Raw genomic sequence first — 21,072 nt, forward strand, 5'->3', positions numbered from 1 at the left:
CCAGCTGGTACAGGGACTACATAGCCCACTTAAGAGGCCTTGAATTTAAATGAACAGCGCAAGTATTATGGTTTTGAGGAGAGGACATATTTGTAACTAAATCTGGGATATAAGAGTTCAATAATCTCTCGGGTCTCCCAGGACTATCTTGAATACCCATCATCCAATTTCAGGGCAGGGCACTGTTTAAGACGGCTATCAAAAGTCTTAGTAGGTGGTGCTAATGATTTGAAGGTGCCTGTCATGCAATAGAAACATGGCACTACAAAAGGATATAAAGGACAGGCTGTTTTCTGTCCCTTCAAAAGTTACAGTGAGGGATTCTAGATCTTTTCATGGCACTATTAGAAAATGGATTTATCCAGTATATGCTCCTACAAGGATGCTAGTCCTAGTTCAGACTGTGAGGCCACAAAGTTCTCTAAGAATTAGATCTCCTGATAGGCAGGGACTGTCAGCATGGTGGCTATCCTCATGTAGAAATAGTAATAAAATTACTGGAGAACAGGCCAAAGGATCTGATGCCAGTCAAGCTTCCTTTTTATCTGGAGCTGTGCAAGATGATTAGTTCTGAGGATAAGGAAATGCAAGATCCTCTCAAGTTGGTGTCCTCTGGTATAAAAGTGGGGTGATGGGGTGCCTGGGTGGCTTAGTTGGTTAAGCAACCAACTTGTTTTTGGCTCAGGTCATGATCTCATGGTTTGTGAGATCAAGCCCCAAGCTGTTAGCACAGAGCCTGCTTGGGTTTCTCGCTCTTCCTCTCTTTTTGCTTCCCTCTCAAAAATGTAAGATAAACATTAAAAAATAAATAATACACTGTAGTAATGTCTCATAGTCTACTCTGTATGATCATACTTTGATGACGTAAGTGCTTGCCAATTGGGTCCACTCCTTCTGGCATGAAGTGGGTCCAAAATAGAAGAAGGGGATTCCATTCAGAAACAGATAGAAGTCCCTGGCAACTACAATCCACCATCTCCTGACTGGGAAAACAAGCCCTGGCCCTTATCAGGAGGCAACCATAATACATCCATAATCTTAAAGTTAGTCTTGTTTATTGAAGGTGGAGAAATAGTATTAAGAGCAGCATTGGCAGTATCTGCCCAGAGTCTTGTGTTTGGTTGATTTTGGTCAAGGAATTATACTACCATCTGTATAGCACACAGGAATCTAATCCTCCAGATGGGGAATAACTGGTTACACGTATAGAATGGCCCATTTCTCTGCCTCCCCCGAAGGTAGAATATTAGAAAAAAGGCATAGCATGGTAGTAGACCATTTCAGATGGAAACCAAGAACAAAAGGAGTATATAAGAGAATTACATGACTGTAGTACAGACTAAGTATACTGCATGTCAGACATGATGGCTTAACCGTAGTGGGAAGCACTGAACACCTTTAGCTTCCTGTCAAAGAATCAACAGCATAATAGATCAGTTAATATAACACAAAAGAGTTTAAGGGAAAGTTATTTTATACAAGCATGTCTCTTTTGGATATGCTGGGGGGAAAATCCTTTTGCAGTTAGTGCTAGCCAAGTAAGATGTCACAACTTGGCGGCCAGCCTGTGTATTAACTGACAATACTTCTCAATGTTTGGTCAGTGGTATTTATGGATGTGACTAAGCCAAGTCTTCTGAATCATACTCCAAGAAAAATTTTAAACAATATGTTGAGCTATGCCCTATTTTACTAATTTAGAAGACTGATTAATTCTCAGGGAATTTGGGTTTATAATATGGTAAGTCACTATTTATAATCAACATTGTAACAAGACCAGTGAAACACACCTTTCATAGACTATCAGAAATCTCTGAAACACAGCAATGGTGGGCTGTATCTCAAAACTTCAAACTATCTTCGAGGTCCTAATACAAATAAAAATAACAGACCCCAAACTTTATTTCAGATATAGTAATTGATTAGGAGAGAACTTAGGCATATCACCAATAAAAGAGACATTGAAACTTTAAAACTCTCAATCAAGAAATCTCTAGTATTATTAAACTAAACTGTGTCAACCTCAACAACAAACTTTTATTCAATCAAGTCTCAAATCCAAACTGAAAAAGTAAATCTACATGACTTGCCCCTGCCGTTGTCTACTGGGGCCATTTTTTAATATTTATTGTTTCTGTAATTATCATACACAAAATGCATTTGGAGAAAATCCACAAATACAAAAAGAAATAAAAATAAAACTTTCCTATAATCCTACCACTCAGAGCCACTATCAGAGCTGTATTTCCTTGGGAGTTTTTTTCCTATGCTTACGTGTAGACCATTTATTTTTTAGATAACCTAAGGCTCCTATATTTTAAAACTTATTCACATAAATGTCTCCTGTGTCTCAAACAATGCCACAATTACCCATTCTTTTAATATTTTTACATTTTTTCTCTACTGTAATTAAAATCTAAAAAACATAAATGTTCTTTTGCAACTTACTTTCCTTGAATATCTCCTAGAAGTGAAATTACTGAGTTAGAAAGGTTGTGCTAATTTAGACATCCTAGCAGAATATGTGAGTAATCATCTCATCAAATCCTTGCCAGATACTAAATCACTTTTGATTCACTTCTCAATTGCAGCCAGTAAAACCATCATTGATAATATAAACGGAAAGAGGAGGGAGGGCCTGTAACAGCCAGACATGTATGAAAATTGAAAATAGCACAAAGTTGTAGAATTTAGTAGTCCTAAGACTGTTTTGTGTGGCAACATGGTGTGCTGCTTCATTCTTCAACAAAACACAGGTAGAACTATCCTTACTAAAGAATGAAGTTTGAATACCTTAGAAAATTTAAATACATTTGGAAAAGGAATAAACCCATTCATCTCTCCACCAACTTCCTATTATGTTTAGCCCTGTGACTAAGGTAAATATTCACATTATACCATTTGTTGCACATGAGATTTGTATCTAATATGCAGACCAAATTGCACAGCTTCAGAATCTCTCAATAAATTGAGCAAAAATTACTCAAATATGAAAAAGCTGCTATGCATGTAAGACCTACAAAAGCAAGCATGAGGTTCAAGCATGCAAAAAACATGCAACTGATGATATCTGCCACCAATCCTAAAAACTGACTTAGTATGAAAATAAAGCACTACAGTTAAGCGACTGCACAGTCTTTGTCTACTGGCATTCATTGAAATATGCTAGATCTTCTCCTGTTCTTGGTCATTGGTACACAGAGAACACTTTTTTTTTTTTTAAGTTTTTTAATGTTTATTTATTTTTGAGAGAGACAGAGTGCAAGCAGAAGAGGTACAGAGAGAGGGAGATCTGAAGCAGGATCCAGGCTCTGAGCTGTCAGCACAGAGTCTGATGTAGGGCTAAAACCCACAAGCCATGAGATCATGACCTGAGCCGAAGTCGGACACTTAACAGACTGAGCCATCCAGGCATCACCCCCAGAGAATACTTCTAAGACTTCTCTTAATCCTGCCCACGTGGCTCTACAAGGACCAGAATCAAACTTTGCTACTTCTAGAGAGCCCAGGACTCATTCACACCATGTGCAACTTACTGGAGCACAGAAATCTCAGTGATGGCCCATCTGCCTAGACACAGCACTGAGCCATTTCTTTTCTTTTCTTTCTTTTTTTTTTCTTTTTTTTAATGTAAACTCTATGCCCAACTTGGGGGCTTAAATTCATGACTCTGAAATCAAGAGTCGCATGTTCCGCCAACAGAGCCAGTCAAGCACCCCGAGCCATTCCCTCTTTGGGGTCCTACTGTTCACCAGTACTCTAACCCAAAATTGAAGAAGACCCAGAATCTAAGGTGAAGTCCCAATATGCCTAGTCCGGTGACTATCTGTCATCTTCCTTGCATCTCTTTGTCACTCAAGTCAAGGGAGTCTCTCCTTAGTCAGGAATAGGCAGATCACAGCGAAGCTCTCCTTCCTCCCATAATATTCATCTAAAACATTTTGCACATTCTCCAGAAGTCATATGCTTTAGGAAACTAAAGAAGACCATTTTTCTGCTCTTTGCCTTCCATATCTGTCCATGAAGTAGTGGGCACAAGACAGCCTAGTTGCTTGAACTGGAAATAATAGGATAAAAAAGATAGGTCTATAATAATTACCTTATAATATATCTACATATATCAGTTACCAAAGGAGACTAAAACATCCTAAGATAAAAGTGAATGCAGAATGGTATTACTGGATATTAAATCCACCATCAGAAAGGTTTGCCCCAAAAAAAAACACTGGGAAGTATATAGTTCATCCCAATATTTCTAAAGAATTCTATCACTTTAAAGAATATATCCAAATAATTGGGACCAGAGAAATGTTCAAATCAAAGCTAAGACTAAGGGTTTCTTTAGAGGAGCAATCCAGTCATTTCTGAAAATATTCTGAAGATACCTCACAAGTATCTCCACTAAAAGAAAGGGTAGTGGAGGACCATCCATGTGAAGGTATCTCAGGACTAGGAAATTATAGGGTCACAGGATATGACAGCTAAAAGAAACCTAGGGACCATTTAGACCAACTCTTCCCTTCTTTTTTTTTTTTTAATTTTTTTTAATGTTTTATTTATTTTTTGATACAGAGAGAGACAGAGCATGAGGGGGAGGGGCAGAGAGAGAGAAGGAGACACAGACATGGAAGCAGGCTCCAGGCTCTGAGCTAGCTGTCAGCACAGAGCCTGACGCGGGGCTCGAACCCATGAACGTGAGATCTGACCTGAGCCGAAGTCGGAGGCTTAACCGACTAAGCCACCCAGGGGCCCCAACTCTTCCCTTCTTTACATCAAGAAACTGAAGTAGAAAGTAAAAAGACTTCCAAAGTCACTCAGAGATAGCAGCAAACCCAGATCTAGAATATGGACTCAATTATTCCATTATTCTTCTTAATAAATTTTAACTATTAAAAGTAGCACACTGGTGCTTGCCTCAGCAGTACATATACTAAAAAAGTAGCACATTGTTGGGGGTACCTGGCTAGCTTAGTCAGAGTATATGTCTCCTGATCTTGGGGTCATGAGTTCAAACCCCATGCTGGATGCAAGGATTACTTTTTTAAAAATGATGGTAGGGGCGCCTGGGTGGCTCAGTAGGTTGAGCGTCCGGCTTCAGCTCAGGTCATGATCTCACGGTTCACTGGTTCGAGCCCCACGTCAGGCTGTGTGCTGACAGCTCAGAGCCTGAAGCCTGCTTCTGATTCTATGTCTCCTCTCTCTCTGACCCTCCCCTGCTCACACTATCTCTCTGTCTCAAAAATAAATAAAATAAATAAAAATTAAAAATGATGGTGTATTTTAAATATACTTAGAAAATGTAAGATCCAAAAAGGAAATTAGAAAATCATAATCTCAGGGGTGCCTGGGTAACTCAGTTAAGCATTTGACTTTGGCTCAGAATCTTGCAGTTCAGGGATTCAAAGCCCACATCAGAGTCTGTGCTGACAGCTCAGAGCCTGAAGCCTGCTTTAGATTCTGTGCTTCCCTCCCTCCCTCTGTCTCTCTCTCAAAAATAAACATTAAAAATAATTTTTAAGTCATAATCCCATAGATGAGTAGAGGAGATGTGGTATACATACATAATGGGATATTAGCCATTAAAAAAGAATGAAATCTTTCCATATGCATTAACATGGATGGATCTAGAGGATATAATGCTGAGTGAAGAAAGCCAGACAAAGAAAAATACCATACAATTTCACTCAGAAGCAGAATTTAACAAACAAAACAAAGAAAAAGAGACAAACAAAAAACAGATTCTTAAATACAGAGGAGAAGCTGGTGGTTACCAGAGAGGTGGAGGTAGGGGAAAAGGTGAAACACGTAAAGGGCATTAAAAATACACTTATTGTGATGAGCACTGAATATTATACAGGATTGCTGAATCACTACACTGTATACCTGAAACTAATACTGTGTATTAATTATACTGAATTAGTAGAAGAAGAAAAAAAATAGTACCATATAAATGTTATAGTAAGTTTCTGAAACCTTCAAAATGACCGCCTGGAATTTCATTTGGAACTACATATTGATTTCTTTTAGATTAAAACTAAAAGAATAAAAAAAGTCAATCCCCCATATCAGAAACAAATTTGATTAATATTCTGGTGCTTCTATTTCCAGATATTTTTGCCTTAATTGTATAAATACATTTATATACATGTATTAATCTGCTTGGGCTGCCATAACAAAATATCATAGGCTAGGTGCTTAAACAGCAGAAACACTTTCTCACAGTTTCTGGAAGCTGAAAAGTTGAAGATCAAGGTTCTGGCAGGTGTCATTTCTAGTAAGAGCTGTCCTACCTTGCAAATGGCCACGTGTTTGCTATGTCCTCAGCAGAGAGAGCTCTAGTGTCTCTTCCTCTTTTCAAAAGAGGATCAGCCCTATTAGATTGAGGTCCCCCCAATGATTTCATTTAACACCTTCTCACATGTTCTCCAAATACAATCACATTGGGGGAACACAATTCAGCCCATAGCATTCCACCTGTGGCCCCCCAAATTCATGTCTCTATTGCATGCAAAATACATTTTTCCATCCCATCAGCTCCACAGGTCTTAACTCCAACTCTAAAGTCCACAGTATCATTTTAATATCAACTAATTAGATATGAATCAGACTCCAGGTATAATTCATCCTGAGGCAAAACTCCTCTCCAGCTATGAATCTGTGAAACCAAACAAGTTATGTGTTCCCAAAATACAATGACGGGGCATGTATAAGAGAGAGATTCCCATTCTACAAGAAAAAGGAAAAATGGAACAGGCAATGGGTCCCAAGTAAGTCCAAACCCTAGCAAGGCAAATTATATTAGATCTTAAGGTTGTAGAATAACTCTCTTTGATTTGACGTCCCAACTTCCAGGCCCACCGGGGTGGTAGCATCATTCTGACAGCTCTACAGGATGGCCCTGACCCATGGCTCTCTTCATTGCTTGCTTGCTTGCGCGCTCACTCGCGCGCTCGCGCGCTCTCGCTCTCTCTCTCTCTCTCTCTCTGAAACTGAAGGAAACCGCATTCATTGCCCATTGGGCCTGTGCTGGGACTGGCAGCACTGATAATCTCTGAATCAATCACCATCCTGGTCATTCTTCCCTTTCCTCAAGAAAAGCACATGTTCACAGCCAAATAACACCATGGTCTGATCCTAGAGAATCCAAGAAGTCTAACAGTCTTCACTGCCTCCCTCTTTCTTTGTCCCAGTTAGTTGAAATTGGCAGTGTCTCTGCTGATATCCCATTTATACTCCTGGCTTCTGCTGAGTTTGCTGGTTAATTCCATAAACCAAACCCATGATCTTTTTATTGTTCTCTTCAAAAGAAACTTTCTCATTTTTAACAATACAAATACGCTAAGGAACAAAATTCTGGTTCCTTTTTACTTAATATTCCTTCTTCAATTCAACTCTCTACTCTCTCATTTTACTATAGGCAGTCAGGAAGACCCAAGCCACATCTTCAATACTTTGCTTAGAAATCCTCTTATAAATTCTTCCACAAACACAACAATTTAGCCAAGTTCATTGTCATTTTGTAACAAGGATTGCCTTTCTTCTAGTTTCCAATAAACTGTTCCTACTCCCATCTGAGACTACTCCTGAATGGCCTTCAACCTCCTTATTTCTGCCAACAGTCCCTTCACAGTAATCTTGGCTTTTTCTAGTAAGCACAGGGAAAATTATTACAAGTCTTACCATCACCCAATTCCAAAGCACTTCTTCATTTTTAGGTATTTGTTTGCAGTAGCACACCTCCTTTGGGAACCAATATCTCCATTTAATCTGCTCAGCCTGCATAACAAAATGCCATAGAATGGGTGGCCTAAACAACAGAAATTTGTATTCCAGTTTTGGAGGTTGGGAAGTCCAAGATCAAGGTGTCTGCTGATTTGATTCCTAGTGAAGGTTCTCTTCCTGGCTAGCAGCCAGCCAGCTTCTTACTATGTCCTCACACAGAGAGCTCTGTTGCCCTTGGGTACAGACCTATCAGATTAAGGCCTCATTCTTATGATCTCATTAACCTTTATCACCTTCTCAGAGGCCCAATCTCCAAAGAAAGTCACACAGGGCCTGCCTAGGGCCTCAAAGCATTAATTTTGGGGGTGTGCAATTCAATCCATAGCAATACGCCTTAAATTACACACACACACACACACACACACACACACACACACACACACACACACACAGAGTTTTATATTCCTTTTTGTTTTAGATTTTATTTTTAAGTCACCTCTATACCCAACATGGGGCTCGAACTCACAACTCAGATCGAGTCGCTCACATGTTCCTCCATGTGAGCCATCCAGGTGCCCCAGTTTTATATACTTTTTAACTTAAAGTTTCATAAAATTGTCCTTTTTATTATTCAAAGCATAATTTTAAGTAAATGCATAATATTCTACCTTATTATCATTTACTGTTTATAGTCATTTTCAAATTTTATTATTTAAATAATTTCATAATCGATATCTTTGTACACAAATCTTTGCTTCTCAGTTACTTAGGAGAGACTTCCAAAATTTCAACTGTGAATCAAATGATTTCCTAATTGAAAAAAGAAAGACCAGTAATATAAATAACCAAAAAAGCCAGTATTATTTTTTATGATTATTAAAGGATATTAACGAATCAGGATAACCAAATAAAATACGTGATTCTTGACTGGATCATACGGGGGGGGACTGCTATAAAAATATTTGGAGGACAATTGGGGAATTCTTAATACGTACTTTATATTAGATATTATTGTATCAGCATTAAATTTCTTGATTCTAATCACAGTATTTTGGTTATGTAGACTGTCCTAGCTCTAAGAGGATACAATACTGATGTGTCAAGAAGTCTGAGGACTATATTTAAATGATTCATAAATATGTGTATTTGTGTGTGTGTATATATATATATATATATATATATACAGAGAGAGAGAGGTGGGGATAAGTGAGAGCATATGTAGCAAAATGTTTACCACTGAATCTAGTAAAGGGTAAACGGTATTCATTAAACTGTTCAACTTTTCCATTTACAATTTTTCAAAATAACAAAATATGAGAGAATAGTAAAAAGATAGAAACAGACTGTTCACAGAAAAATAAATCAGCCCATAAACATATGAAAATTAATAAACTTGATTATTTATGGCCTTTTATTTCCTCCTGCTCTTTTGGCATTTGCTCTCTAACCATTTCAGCTGTACTTCATCAAATGGGTGCAGGAAGAAATGGGAAGTGAAATCTCAATCATTCCATTTCACATCTCATTAGCAGTCCTGGAAAAAGGTTTAAAAAATTAAAAAGGTCAAAATTAGGTCATTACAATGAGTTCTGGAAACTATAGACTTTAATTCACACACTGCTCTTAAATTCAGATTCTTCTGGTCTCCTATGACCCCAAATGTATGATAAATGCTAAGTCCTAAATGGCAAAAAAAAATAAATAAATAAGTAAATAAATAAATAAAATAAATGTTTTAAAAATAGCAGATTTTCTTTGAAGAAACAAAAAACATTGAGATCTGTCATTGGTCTTTCTATTATCAGGACAGTACCCTATAAAGTGGAAGATAATCAATGGATTTACAAACCATGGATGGAGGATTTTCTTTTTGGAAACAGTATGAAGGTTATAATGGTTTCAAGCACAGACTATGGAGTCAGGTTGTTTTAGAACATACTTTATTTCAGCACTTACTACCTATGTGATTTGTGGTAAATTATTCAACCTCTTTATGCCTCGATTTATTTATCTGAAATGGGATAATGGTAAAATCTGTGTTTTAGAGTTATTGTGAAGATTAAATAAGTACATTTTAGCTCTTCTAGCAGCATCTGGCATACTGTAAGACTTCAAAATAATGTTACTTACTATGGTTTTTATTATCAGAAATATAACTACAATAACTACTACAACTACCACTTTCAAATAACAGTTAAGAGTTTGGCATTTGGTTCAGGAAAAAAAAACTCTACAGTAACACAAAAGAAGCACAACACACACACACACACACACACACACACACACACACCCCTAGCAGTTGAAAAACTGAAAAAGAATAGACACCAAGTCAGTGTCTCCTCAAGCTATTTTGAAAGAAACTGAGAAGGTAGCCAATGCAGGTCTCATTTTAAGAATGAATCTTTGTGGTCTGGGTAAATTAATCTCAAGTGCAATGACAAGTTCTCTCATTCAGTCATTTATCAAACTTTATTGAGGCTTAACTAAATTATGTATCAGGTATTGAGAAAGATGCTAGGAATATAAAATAGAAGAATGTCTATGCCTTTAAAAACTTTGGGTTGTCAAAGAAATACACATAGATTATAATACATAATGCGTTATATCATGGATATATGCACAGAGTATGACAAAAGGAGAAGACACTTAAGCAAGACATGAGGGAGAGAGGAAATGGCAAAAAGAATTCCCAGGGATGATGATACTTAAACTGAGCTTTAAAGAACAGTAACAGGGGTGCCTGGGTGGCTCAGCCAGTTGGGCCTCCGACTTTAGCTTGGGTCATGATCTTGTGGTTCATGGGTTCGAGCCCCATGTCGGCCTCTGTGCTGACAGCTCAGAGTCTGGAACTTGCTTCATAGATTCTTTCTCCCTCTCTCTATGCCCCTCCCCTGCTCGTACTCTGTCTCTCTCTCTCAAAAATAAATAAAACATTTAAAAAATATAAGAACAGTAACAGATAAAGGAGATAGAATGAGAAAAAAACATTCCTCCAGGCGTAAAAGAGCTTACAAATGGAGAAAGAAGATAAGCACCAATGCCCTACCTGATAACCACACAAAACCCAAAGGACTCTTCCTAAAGCTAATGGTCAGATAACCATTGGAGATATTGGCCTGAATATGTGTGCTTCCAGAATGTCTTCTGTTTACACACATCACTTCTCCACCCTCCCCAATTAAAAAAAAAAAAAAAAAAAAAGCCATGTTTGGAGAAGTGACAGAAAGCTGTGATTAAGGAGATTCAGAGACAAGTTTCTCACTTACAACACTGGGCGGCAGCAGTGGGCAAAGGCTTCCTCTGGTTTTCTTCTTGAATAGAATACTAGAAGCAGAAAGGAGAAAGAAAAAAAAAACAGATAAGAGGCCCAAGTAAAGCAGGAAACAAGGCAAACAAAACAAAAAACAATCACAGCTACACCTAAAAAGGGTTAGCATTTGACTAGAGTCAAATTTTTATTGAACAGAAACAGATCAGCCTGATTTCCCTGTGTGATCCTGACATATAGGCCAGACTATGAAATATGGGACTGGCCCAATGTAACAGGCTAAAGCAGGATAGCAGGGAGGCTGTTCTGACCTAGGCCACGTGCTCTGCCAGGCAGCTGTAGAAAGCTTAGTCTTGAAAGCCTTAGAGGGGGCTTATGGATAATGTGCAGATTTCCCCATTTGGGCGAGAGAATTGAAAACCTCTCTAAAACTGAGTTTTCTCATCTTTAAAAATGTCATAGTGTTTCATCCCTCACAAGGTCGTGTGGAGAGTGAAATTACTTATTTCAGCAGGTAATGCAACATCTAATACGTACTAGAGTTCCTTTCCCACTTACATTCTAGCTTCCCCAACCCAACACCACCATCACAACTAGAAAAAAAAAAAATACAGAGTACTGAGAAAAAAAATACAGAGTACGTTTAAAAAAAAAAAGAACTAAATGCAGGTCTTGAGGATGGACAGGGTTTGTAAAGGCAAAACAAGAAGAGAAAGGCATAACAAGATAACACAGATATATAGTCTGAAAAACAGAATAATTTGGTTCAGAGCCTCCTGGAGGATTTGATTCAAAAGACATAATTTGATCCAACAATTTGCAAATATAAGATCTGAAGTTCTCATCCTTACTCGGCTACTAATTACTATGCTCTGATGTACTAGGCAAGAGAGAGCTCTCCAATACTGCCAACATATAAGTCATTCATTCAACAGATAATTCTTGAATACCCCTCATGTACAAAGGTCTTGAAAGAGTCTGTACAATATGGTAGGGAGTTTGGACTTTAGTGTGTTGGGAAGCCATTTATAATTTTAAACACAAGACAGATATGACTTGATTCCACTCGAAAAATCCTTCTGGCTGTTGTGTGAAGTGAACTACAGGGAACAAGAGGCAAAGACTAATTACCGCAATAATCCAGACAAAAGTTTATGGCAACTTACATAGAAGTATTAGTGGTAAAGGGCATTTCAAGTAGTTGGATCCAAAATACAAAACACTTTTGTACATAAATAGACTACTATATGTAAAGTATTTTATAAGCAATAAACTATGATACAAATATCAGAGGTAGATACTGCTATTACTGCTTCCAATAGGGATTAATCAGAAGTCAGGCACAACTTAAACAACAGTAAAACTGCCAATCGTAAAAATGCTCACATATTCTTGAAGGTTAAGCAACCCACCACTCCAAAGTAACAAGGGGACTTGGTTAAAAACAAGAACCACTACAAATGATGATTTTGTGGGCAGTACTAGATCTAACAGAAAATTCTATAATTTTAATTTTTAATTTTTTTTAAAGGCTCCATGCCAACATGGGACTTGAATTCACAACCCTGAGACTACGAGTCTCGTGATCTACCAACTGAGCCAGCCAGGCTCAAATTCTAAAGCTCTAAATATTAAACTAGAAGAACTGAGATTTAAGAGGGGAGAGTAGATCGTTTCAAAAGGCCTTTTTCATGAATCTCCTCCAAGCCCAACGCAGAAAGATGAAGACCAACCAAAGCTTAATTAATAATATTAAGGGGGATGCCTGAATGGCTCCTCTTATTATTATTATTATTGGCTAAGCACTGGACTTTTGATTTTGGCACAGGTCAGGTTTGTGAGATCAAGTCCCGCATCAGACTCTGTACTGACAGCACAGAGCCTGCCTGGGATTCTCTCTCTCCCTCTCTGCCCTTCCCCTACTTGCAAGCACATGCGCTCTCTCTCTCTCTCTACATAAATATATAAACTTTTAAAATAATAATAATATGGGGTGCCTGGGTGGCTCCTTCAGTTGTTAAGTGCCCAACTTTGGCTCAGGTCATGATCTCACAGTTCCTGAGTTTGAGCTCTGCATTGGGCTCTGTTACTTATACCTCAGAGCCTAGAGCTTGCTTCAGATTCTGTGTCTCCCCCTTCTCTGCCCATCCTCTGCTCACTCTCACTCTCTCTCTCTCAAAAGTAAACAAATATATATTTTTTAATTTTTAATAATAACATTAAGAGACTGAGTGCCTGGGTGGCACTCAATCAGTTGACTGAGGGTCTGACTTTTGGACTCAGGTCAGGTCTTGATCTCAGAGCAGTGAGTTCAGGCCCCATGATGGGCTCCAGAGTAGGCATGAAGTTTACTTAAATAATAACAGTATTATTAACAGAGCTAAGGAAAAATCTATCATACCTATGAACAAAAAGAAAACAAAAACCAGAGAGGCACCTGGATGGCTCAGTCAGTAGAGCATACAACTCTTCATCTGGAGGGCATGAGTCTGAACCCCACATTGGTGGCAAATCTAGAAAATTATATCCAATCTTACCATGAATATAGATGGAAAAATTCTAAAGAGATTAAGCCAAATCCATCACATATTATTTATCCATGTGTTATATATAAATACATATGTGCATATGCATGCATGTTGGCATATAAATGGCCATATATCATGACCCAGTGGGCTTTAAATGCAAGGACAGTTCAATATCTGAAAACCTATTAATATAATTCACCACAATAAACATATTAAAGAAAAACTTTGGATGTGCCTGGGTGGCTCAGTTGGTTAAGTGTCCGACTTCAACTCAGGTAATGATCTCACAGTTAGTGAGTTCAAGCCCCACATCGGGCTCTGTGCTGACAGCTCAGAGCTTGGAGGTTGCTTCAGATTCTGTGTCTTCCCCCCTCTCTGACCCTCCTCTGCTAACACACTCTCTGTATCAATAATAAACATTAAAAATTTTTTAAAAACACTTTGTAATCTAATGGATGCAGAAAAGACATGTTTTCATGACAAAAGTTCTTAGACAATAAAAACATAGAATTGTCTTCATGTGATAAAGTACCTATCAAAATCTAGAGAAAATATCATACTTCAAGACTTAAGTATTCCCCTTATGGTCAGAAAAAAGACAAGGCTCCTCACTTTCACCACAACTATTAAAAATTATACTGGGAGCACCTGAGCGGCTCAATCGGTTACCCATCCAACTCTTGATTTTGGCTCAGGTCATGATCTCACAGTTCATAAGACTGAGACCTGCATCAGGTTCTACAATGACAGTGCAGAAACTACTTGGGATTCTTTCTCCTCCCACGCCCCTCCTCCCCTCCCCTACTTGCACACATGCTCTCAATATAAACTTTAAAAAATATATTATACTGGATGCTTTATGCAATAAATTTTTTTAAGTAAGGAAGCATCAAAAACAAGCAAAGTTTGAGAAAATGACCCAGCCAAGAGCTGCCTAAGGAGACATGTAACTGAATTTAACACAGTGTCCTGGATGGGATCTTGAAACAGAAAAAAAGGCAAAGCAAACTTTTAAAAAATGGCTTTTTAGTTTTATTTTTAGTTAATACAAATAATAAAACATTAACTTTTAAGTTCATAATAAATACAAAAATTGGTTAAGTGTAACAAATGTATCATACTAATCTAGGTGTTAATAACGGGAATCTATAGGGAGGTGGTGGAGAAGAGGTGATAGAGAAACCCCATGTACTATCTGCTCAGTATATCTGCAAATCTACCACTGCTGTAAAAAAATAAAGTCTGTTATTATATGTATAAAAATTCAAACGCTTTAAAAAAATAAAGAATAAGGGTGCCTGGGTGGCTCAGTCAGTTGAGCATCCAACTTCAGTTCAGGTCACGATCTCACAATTCATGGGTTTGAGCCCCGTGTCAGGCTCTGTGCTGACAGTTGAGAGCCTGGAGTCTGTCTTCAAATTCTTTATCTCCTCTCTCTCTCTGCCCCTACCCAACTTGCACTCTGTATCTCTCTCTCAAAAATAAATAAACATTAAAAAAAATTTTTTTAATAAAAAAAGTATAAGGATTAGAAACAGATTAAAAAGTGTTATTATTCAAAGATGGCAAAACTAGTTACATAGAAAAATTTAAGAGAATCTCTAAGAGTTGCTGAAAAAATAAACTATTAGGACTACATCAAAATAAAAAGCTTCCTGGGGCACCTGGCTGGCCCAGTTGCTAGAGCATGTGACTCTTTTTTTTTTTTTTTAATGTTTTATTTTTTATTTATTTTTGATACAGAGAGAGACAGAGCATGAGAGAGGGAGGGGTAGAGAGAGGAAACACAGAACCGGAAGCAGGCTCCAGGCTCTGAGCTAGCTGTCAGCACAGAGCCTGATGGGGGGCTCGAACCCACAAACGTGAGATCTGACCTGAGCTGAAGTCGGAGGCTTAACCGACTGAGCCACCCAGGCGCCCCTAGAGCATGTGATTCTTGATCTTGAGGTCCTGAGTTCAAAGATCTTATTTTTTAAAAATACTATTATTTAAAAATAATAAAAATAAAAAGCTTCTACACAGCAAAGGAAAGAATCAACAAAACACCGGGCGCCTGGGTGGCTCAGTTGGTCAGGTGTCTGACTTTGGCTCGGGTCATGATCTCACAGTTCGTGGGTTTGAGCCCTGCGTCAGGCTCTGTGCTGAATGCTTGCTCAGAGCCTGGAGCCTGCTTCAGAGTCTGTGTCTCCTTCTCTCTCTGCCCCTCCCCACCCACGCTCTGTTTCACTCTGTCTCTCAAAAATAAATAAATTTTTTAAAATTAAAAAAAAAAAAGAATCAACAAAATGAACATATTGAATAAGAACAGATATTTGCAAATGATGATATGAAGAACTTGTACACCTCAACACCTGAACACACAGACACACACATAAATTTTAAAAAAGGGAAAAGATATCAACAGACATTTCTCCAAAGAAGGCATACAGTAGCTAAGTGGAACCCCAGGCCTGACTTGGACCCTCCCTGGAGACTCAGGTGGAGGAAGACAGCTTGACAGGACTGAGATGCATGTTTACAAATTTGGAGAGATAAAACAGGCAGCGTAGGAATGAAGTAGAAGGAAATCCCTTCTGCAGAGAGACAAATGAAAGAAAAAGAGACTGTGGAACTGGGGTATTGTATTTGGACAAGAGAAACCAATCCAGACCATGGACTGGTGAAAGAAAAATATGAAGAGAGCCAGTTTCTACTTTGCAAGCAGCCTTAAAATGTTTAGACTTAGGAGCTAAACATCGGAGTTTCCAGGGGTACATGACTTAATCTGAACCAAACCTTTTTAATACAGTAGTACTCACAGGTGTAGGACACATACCAAGCTACTAAAACACATAAAAGACAAATCTAGCTAAAATGATGAAATAGAAGAATTATCCTCAAAAGAAATTCCAGGAAGAAATGACAGCCAGAGAATTGCTCAAAATAGATTAAACAGGGGTGCCTTAGTAGCTCAGTCAGTTGAGCGTCCAGCTTCGGCTCAGGTCATGATCTCGCAGTTTATGGGTTCAGGCCCCGCATCAGGCTCTGTGCTGACAGCTAGCTCAGAGCCTGGAGCCTGTCTTCCAATTCTGTCTCCCTCTCTCTCTGACCCTCCCCTGCTCACGCTGTCTGTCTGTCTGTCTGTATGTCTCTCTCTCTCTCAAAAATAAGTAAAACATTTTAAAATTTTTTAATAAAAAAGATATAAACAATATATCTGAACAAGAATTTAGAATAACAGTCATAAGACCAATAGCTGGGCTTGAAAATGGCATGGAAGACAGAAAAGAACCTAATTGCTGCAGAGATCAAAGATCTAAGAAATAGTTATAATGCTGAATTAAGAAATGCTGTAATTGAGATGCAAAGTAAACCAGATGCAGTGACAGCGAGGATGGAAGCAGAGGAGAGAATAGGTGCAACAGGAGATAAAATTATGGAAAATTATGAAGCTGAAAAAAAGAGGGAAAAGAAATTACTAGACCACAAGGGGAGACTGATTTAGAGACCTAAGTGATTCAATGAAATAAAATAATATCCATATCATAGGAGTTCCTGAAGAAGAAGAGAGAGCGAAAGGGGCAGAAGATTTATTTGAACACGTTACAAGTGACAACTTCCCTAATGTGGGGAAGGACACATACATCCAAGTCCAGAGGCACAGAGAACTCCCTTTAAAATCAACAAAAATAGGTCAACGCCACGACATATTACAGTGAAAATGGCAAAATACAAAGATAAAGAGAATTCTGAAAGTAGTTAGGAACAAACGGGCCTTAACCTACAAGAGTAGATACATATGGGTAGTAGTGTACCTGTCCACTGAAACTTGGCAGGCCAGAAGGGAGTGACAGGAAATATTCAATGTGCTGAATAGGGGGAAAATGCAGCCAAGAATCCTTTATCAAGCAAGGCTGTCTTTCAGAATAGAAGGAGAGAGAAAGGCTTTTCTAGATACACGAAAACTAAAGGAGGTCATGACTACTAAACCAGCCCTGCAGGAGATCCTAAGGGGGGTTGGGGGGTTTGTGAGTGGAAAGCAGCAAAGACTACAAAGGACCAGACACATCACCATAAATAAGAAACCTACAGATAACACGACACTAAATCCTATCTTTCAATAATTACTCCAAATGTAAATGGACTAAATGTCCCAATCAGAAGACAAAGTTATGAAAATGGATATAAAAACAAGCTTCATCTATAGGCTGCCTACAACAGACTTTAGACCTGAGGACACCTGCAGATTAAAAGTGAGGGGATGGTCAATGGATGGAGAAAGAAGATGTGGTATATACATACAATGGAGTATAACTCGGCAATCAATGAAATCCTGCCATTTGCAACAATGTGGATGGAACCAGAGGATATTATGTTAAGTGAAATTAGAGAAAGACAAATATCAAATGACTTCACTCATATGAGGAATTTAAGTCACAAAACGGATGAGCAGAAAGAAAGGAAGCAAAAATACAAAAACAGGGAAGGGGACAAAACATAAGAGATTATTAAATACAGAGAACAAACAAAGGTTGCTGGAGGGACTGTAGGAGGGAGGATGGGCTAAATGGGTAAGGGCATTAAAAAAGACACTTGCTGAGATGAGCACTGGGTATTATACATCGAGGGTGAATCACTGCAATCTACTCCTGAAATCACCGTTGCACTATATGCTAACTTGGATGTAAATTAAAAAATAATTTAAAAAATAATAATAAAAGTTTATTAAAAAAAAAAAGGTAAGGGATGGAGAACCATCTACATGCTAATGGATGTCTCAAGAAAGCCATATTTGCCATGCTTATATCAGACAAACTAGATTTTAAACTAAAGACTGTAACAAGAGAAGTGCATTATATCATAATAAGGTCTACCCATCAAGAAGAGCTAACAATTTTAAATGTTTATGCCCCCAACATATAAACAACCAAATAGATTAATCACAAACATAAATAAATGTATAGATAATAATACCACCATTGTAGGGGACTTTAATATTCCACTTACATCAATGAACATATCATTTAGGCAGAAAATCTATAAGAAAACAATATTTCTGAATGACACATTGGACCAGATGGACTTAACAGATATATTCCGAATTTTTCATCCAAAAGCAGAATACATAGGATGTGGAGAAAGGGGAACCCTCTTGTACTGTCGATGGAAAAGCAAACTGGTGCAGCCACTCTGGAAAACTATATGGAGGTGCCTCAAAACATTAAAAATAGAACTACACTATGACGCGCAATAGCACTACTAGGAATTTGCCCAAAGTAAAGGAGTAAGCAGGAGTGCTAATTCGTAGGGACACATGTACCCCAACATTTATAGCAGCGCTATCAACAATAGCCAAATTATGGAAAGAGCCCAAATGTCCATCAATTGATAAAAGGATAAAGAATATACATATATATATATACATACATATACATATATGTGTGTGTGTGTGTAATTAACATACAGCATTTTATTATTAATGTATACACACACACACAATGGAATATCAGTTGGCCATGAAAAAGAATGAAATCTTGTCATTTATGACAACATGGATGGAATTGGAGAGCATTATGCTAAGCAAAATAAATCAGTCAGAGAAAGACAAATATGACATGATTTCACTCAGATGTGGAATTTGAGATACTTGACAGAAGACCATAAGGGAAGGGAAGGAAAAATAAGTTACAGAGAGGGAGGCAAACCATAAGAGATTCTTAAATACAGAGAACAAACTGAGGGTTGATAGGGGTGGAGAGTTGGGGAAAATGGGTGATGGGCATTGAGGAGGATACTTGTTGGAATGAGCACTGGGTGCTGGATGAAAGAAATGAATCTCGGGAATTCGCTCCTGAAGCTAAGACTACACTGTATGTTAGCTAACTTGACATTAAAAATAAAGTTCAAATTTAAAAACAAAAACAAAAAAACAAAGACAATATAAAGATGGCCAACAGACACATGAAAAAATGCTCAACATCACTTGAGCATCATCAAGATAATGCAAATCAAAACCACAATGAGCTATCACCTCACATCTGTCAGAACAGCTAAAACCAAAAAGGTAAGAAACAACAAGTGTTGATGAGGATATGGAGAAAAAGAAACCCTTGTGCGCTGTTGGTGAGAATGCAAACCAGTATAACCACTGTGGAACACGGTATAGAAGCTCTCCAAAAACTAAAAACAGAACTACCATATGATCCAGTACTTTCAATACTCAGTATTTACCCAAAGAGTGGGAAAACATTAAATCAAAGGATATATGCACTCCTACGTTTATAGCAGCATTATTTACAATAGCCAAATTATGGAAGTAACCCGTGTCCATCAACAGACGAATAAAGAAGATGCATTATATATTTACACTGGAATGTTAATCAGCCACAAAAAGAATGAAATCTTGCCATTTGCAACAACATGGAGGGAGCTACAGAATATAATGCTAAGTGAAATAAGTCAAAAAAAGACAAATACCATATGATTTCCATCATATATAGAAGGAACAAGAGAGCCAAAAACAAAACAAAACAAAACAAAACAAAAAACAAGACTCTTCAATATAGAGAATGGATGGTTACCAGACGGGAGATGGGGGAGTGAACTAGATGAAGGAGATTAAGAAGTACATTTAACATGGAGGAGCACTGAGTCATACACAGAATTGTTCAATCACTATATTGTACCCCTGAGGCTAATAAAATGCTGTATGTTAATTACACTGAAATTAAAATAAAATTTTAAAAGTTGCTGTATACTATCAATACAAAAATATGAACAAAGTACTGCCTTATAACAGCAATGAACTATTAGAAAATGTACTTTTTAAATACACCATTCACAATGATTAGGAATAAGTACTAACAAAAATGCAAAATCAGCATGGAGAAAATAGGTTTCATCCCTACAGCACTTCTAACACTTTAACACTGTATTTACTACATTTGCTGCTTATTGTCTAGCTCCTCCTATTTGATCTATGGGAACAGGGATATTTGTTTATCCTCTGATGTTTACCAAGCATCTAAAAACAGTGGCTGGTATTTAGTGTTTGTAAGTTATTTGTTGAATAAATGACTGCATGCCACCAATAAACAGACAAATGGAAATTAAAACAATAATGCTCTACAATCATCACATTAGCAAATACTTTTATTTTTAGTTTTTTTAATGTTTGTTTATTTTTGAGAGCAAATGGGCACAGAGACAGAGAGGGAGACACAATCTCCGTCTCCCAGGTAGTCTCTGGTTTTTGGGGACGATAATGAAATCTTGGGCATAACACACTAATCCACAGATACTGGTCAGTAACTGCCAAATGTGATAGCTCATTTCATTACTCATCATCTTTGTTCTCATTTACATTTGACAGTATCAGGAATTTTTGCCTTAAAACCCTTTTTACCATTTGTTCCATGAGCCATTTTCTTTTTCTCCTACTTGCTCTCTTCAGGCACTTCCTTCTCCATCTCTTGTTTTTCCATATTCTATATTTATATATATATGTTCTATATTCTATATATACATTCCCCATTCCTGATGGCCCAGACTGAGTTGTCTATGTTCCCTTTTGTG

The 21,072-nt window shown here is 37.7% G+C and overlaps 1 protein-coding gene across 1 annotated transcript in view; it reads right to left on the minus strand.

The window, feature by feature from the left end:
• The window catches only part of UNC13B (unc-13 homolog B), a 226,456-nt gene that overhangs the window by 136,601 nt on the left and 68,783 nt on the right, over nucleotides 1-21,072 (minus strand). The window contains exon 7 of the mRNA XM_029920814.1: nucleotides 10,989-11,046. Within this exon, the coding sequence (XP_029776674.1) occupies nucleotides 10,989-11,046 (58 nt within the window). The remainder of the gene's footprint in view (nucleotides 1-10,988; nucleotides 11,047-21,072) is intronic.

Source organism: Suricata suricatta, chromosome 13 (genome assembly GCF_006229205.1).
Source record: "Suricata suricatta isolate VVHF042 chromosome 13, meerkat_22Aug2017_6uvM2_HiC, whole genome shotgun sequence".
NCBI lineage: Eukaryota > Metazoa > Chordata > Mammalia > Carnivora > Herpestidae > Suricata > Suricata suricatta.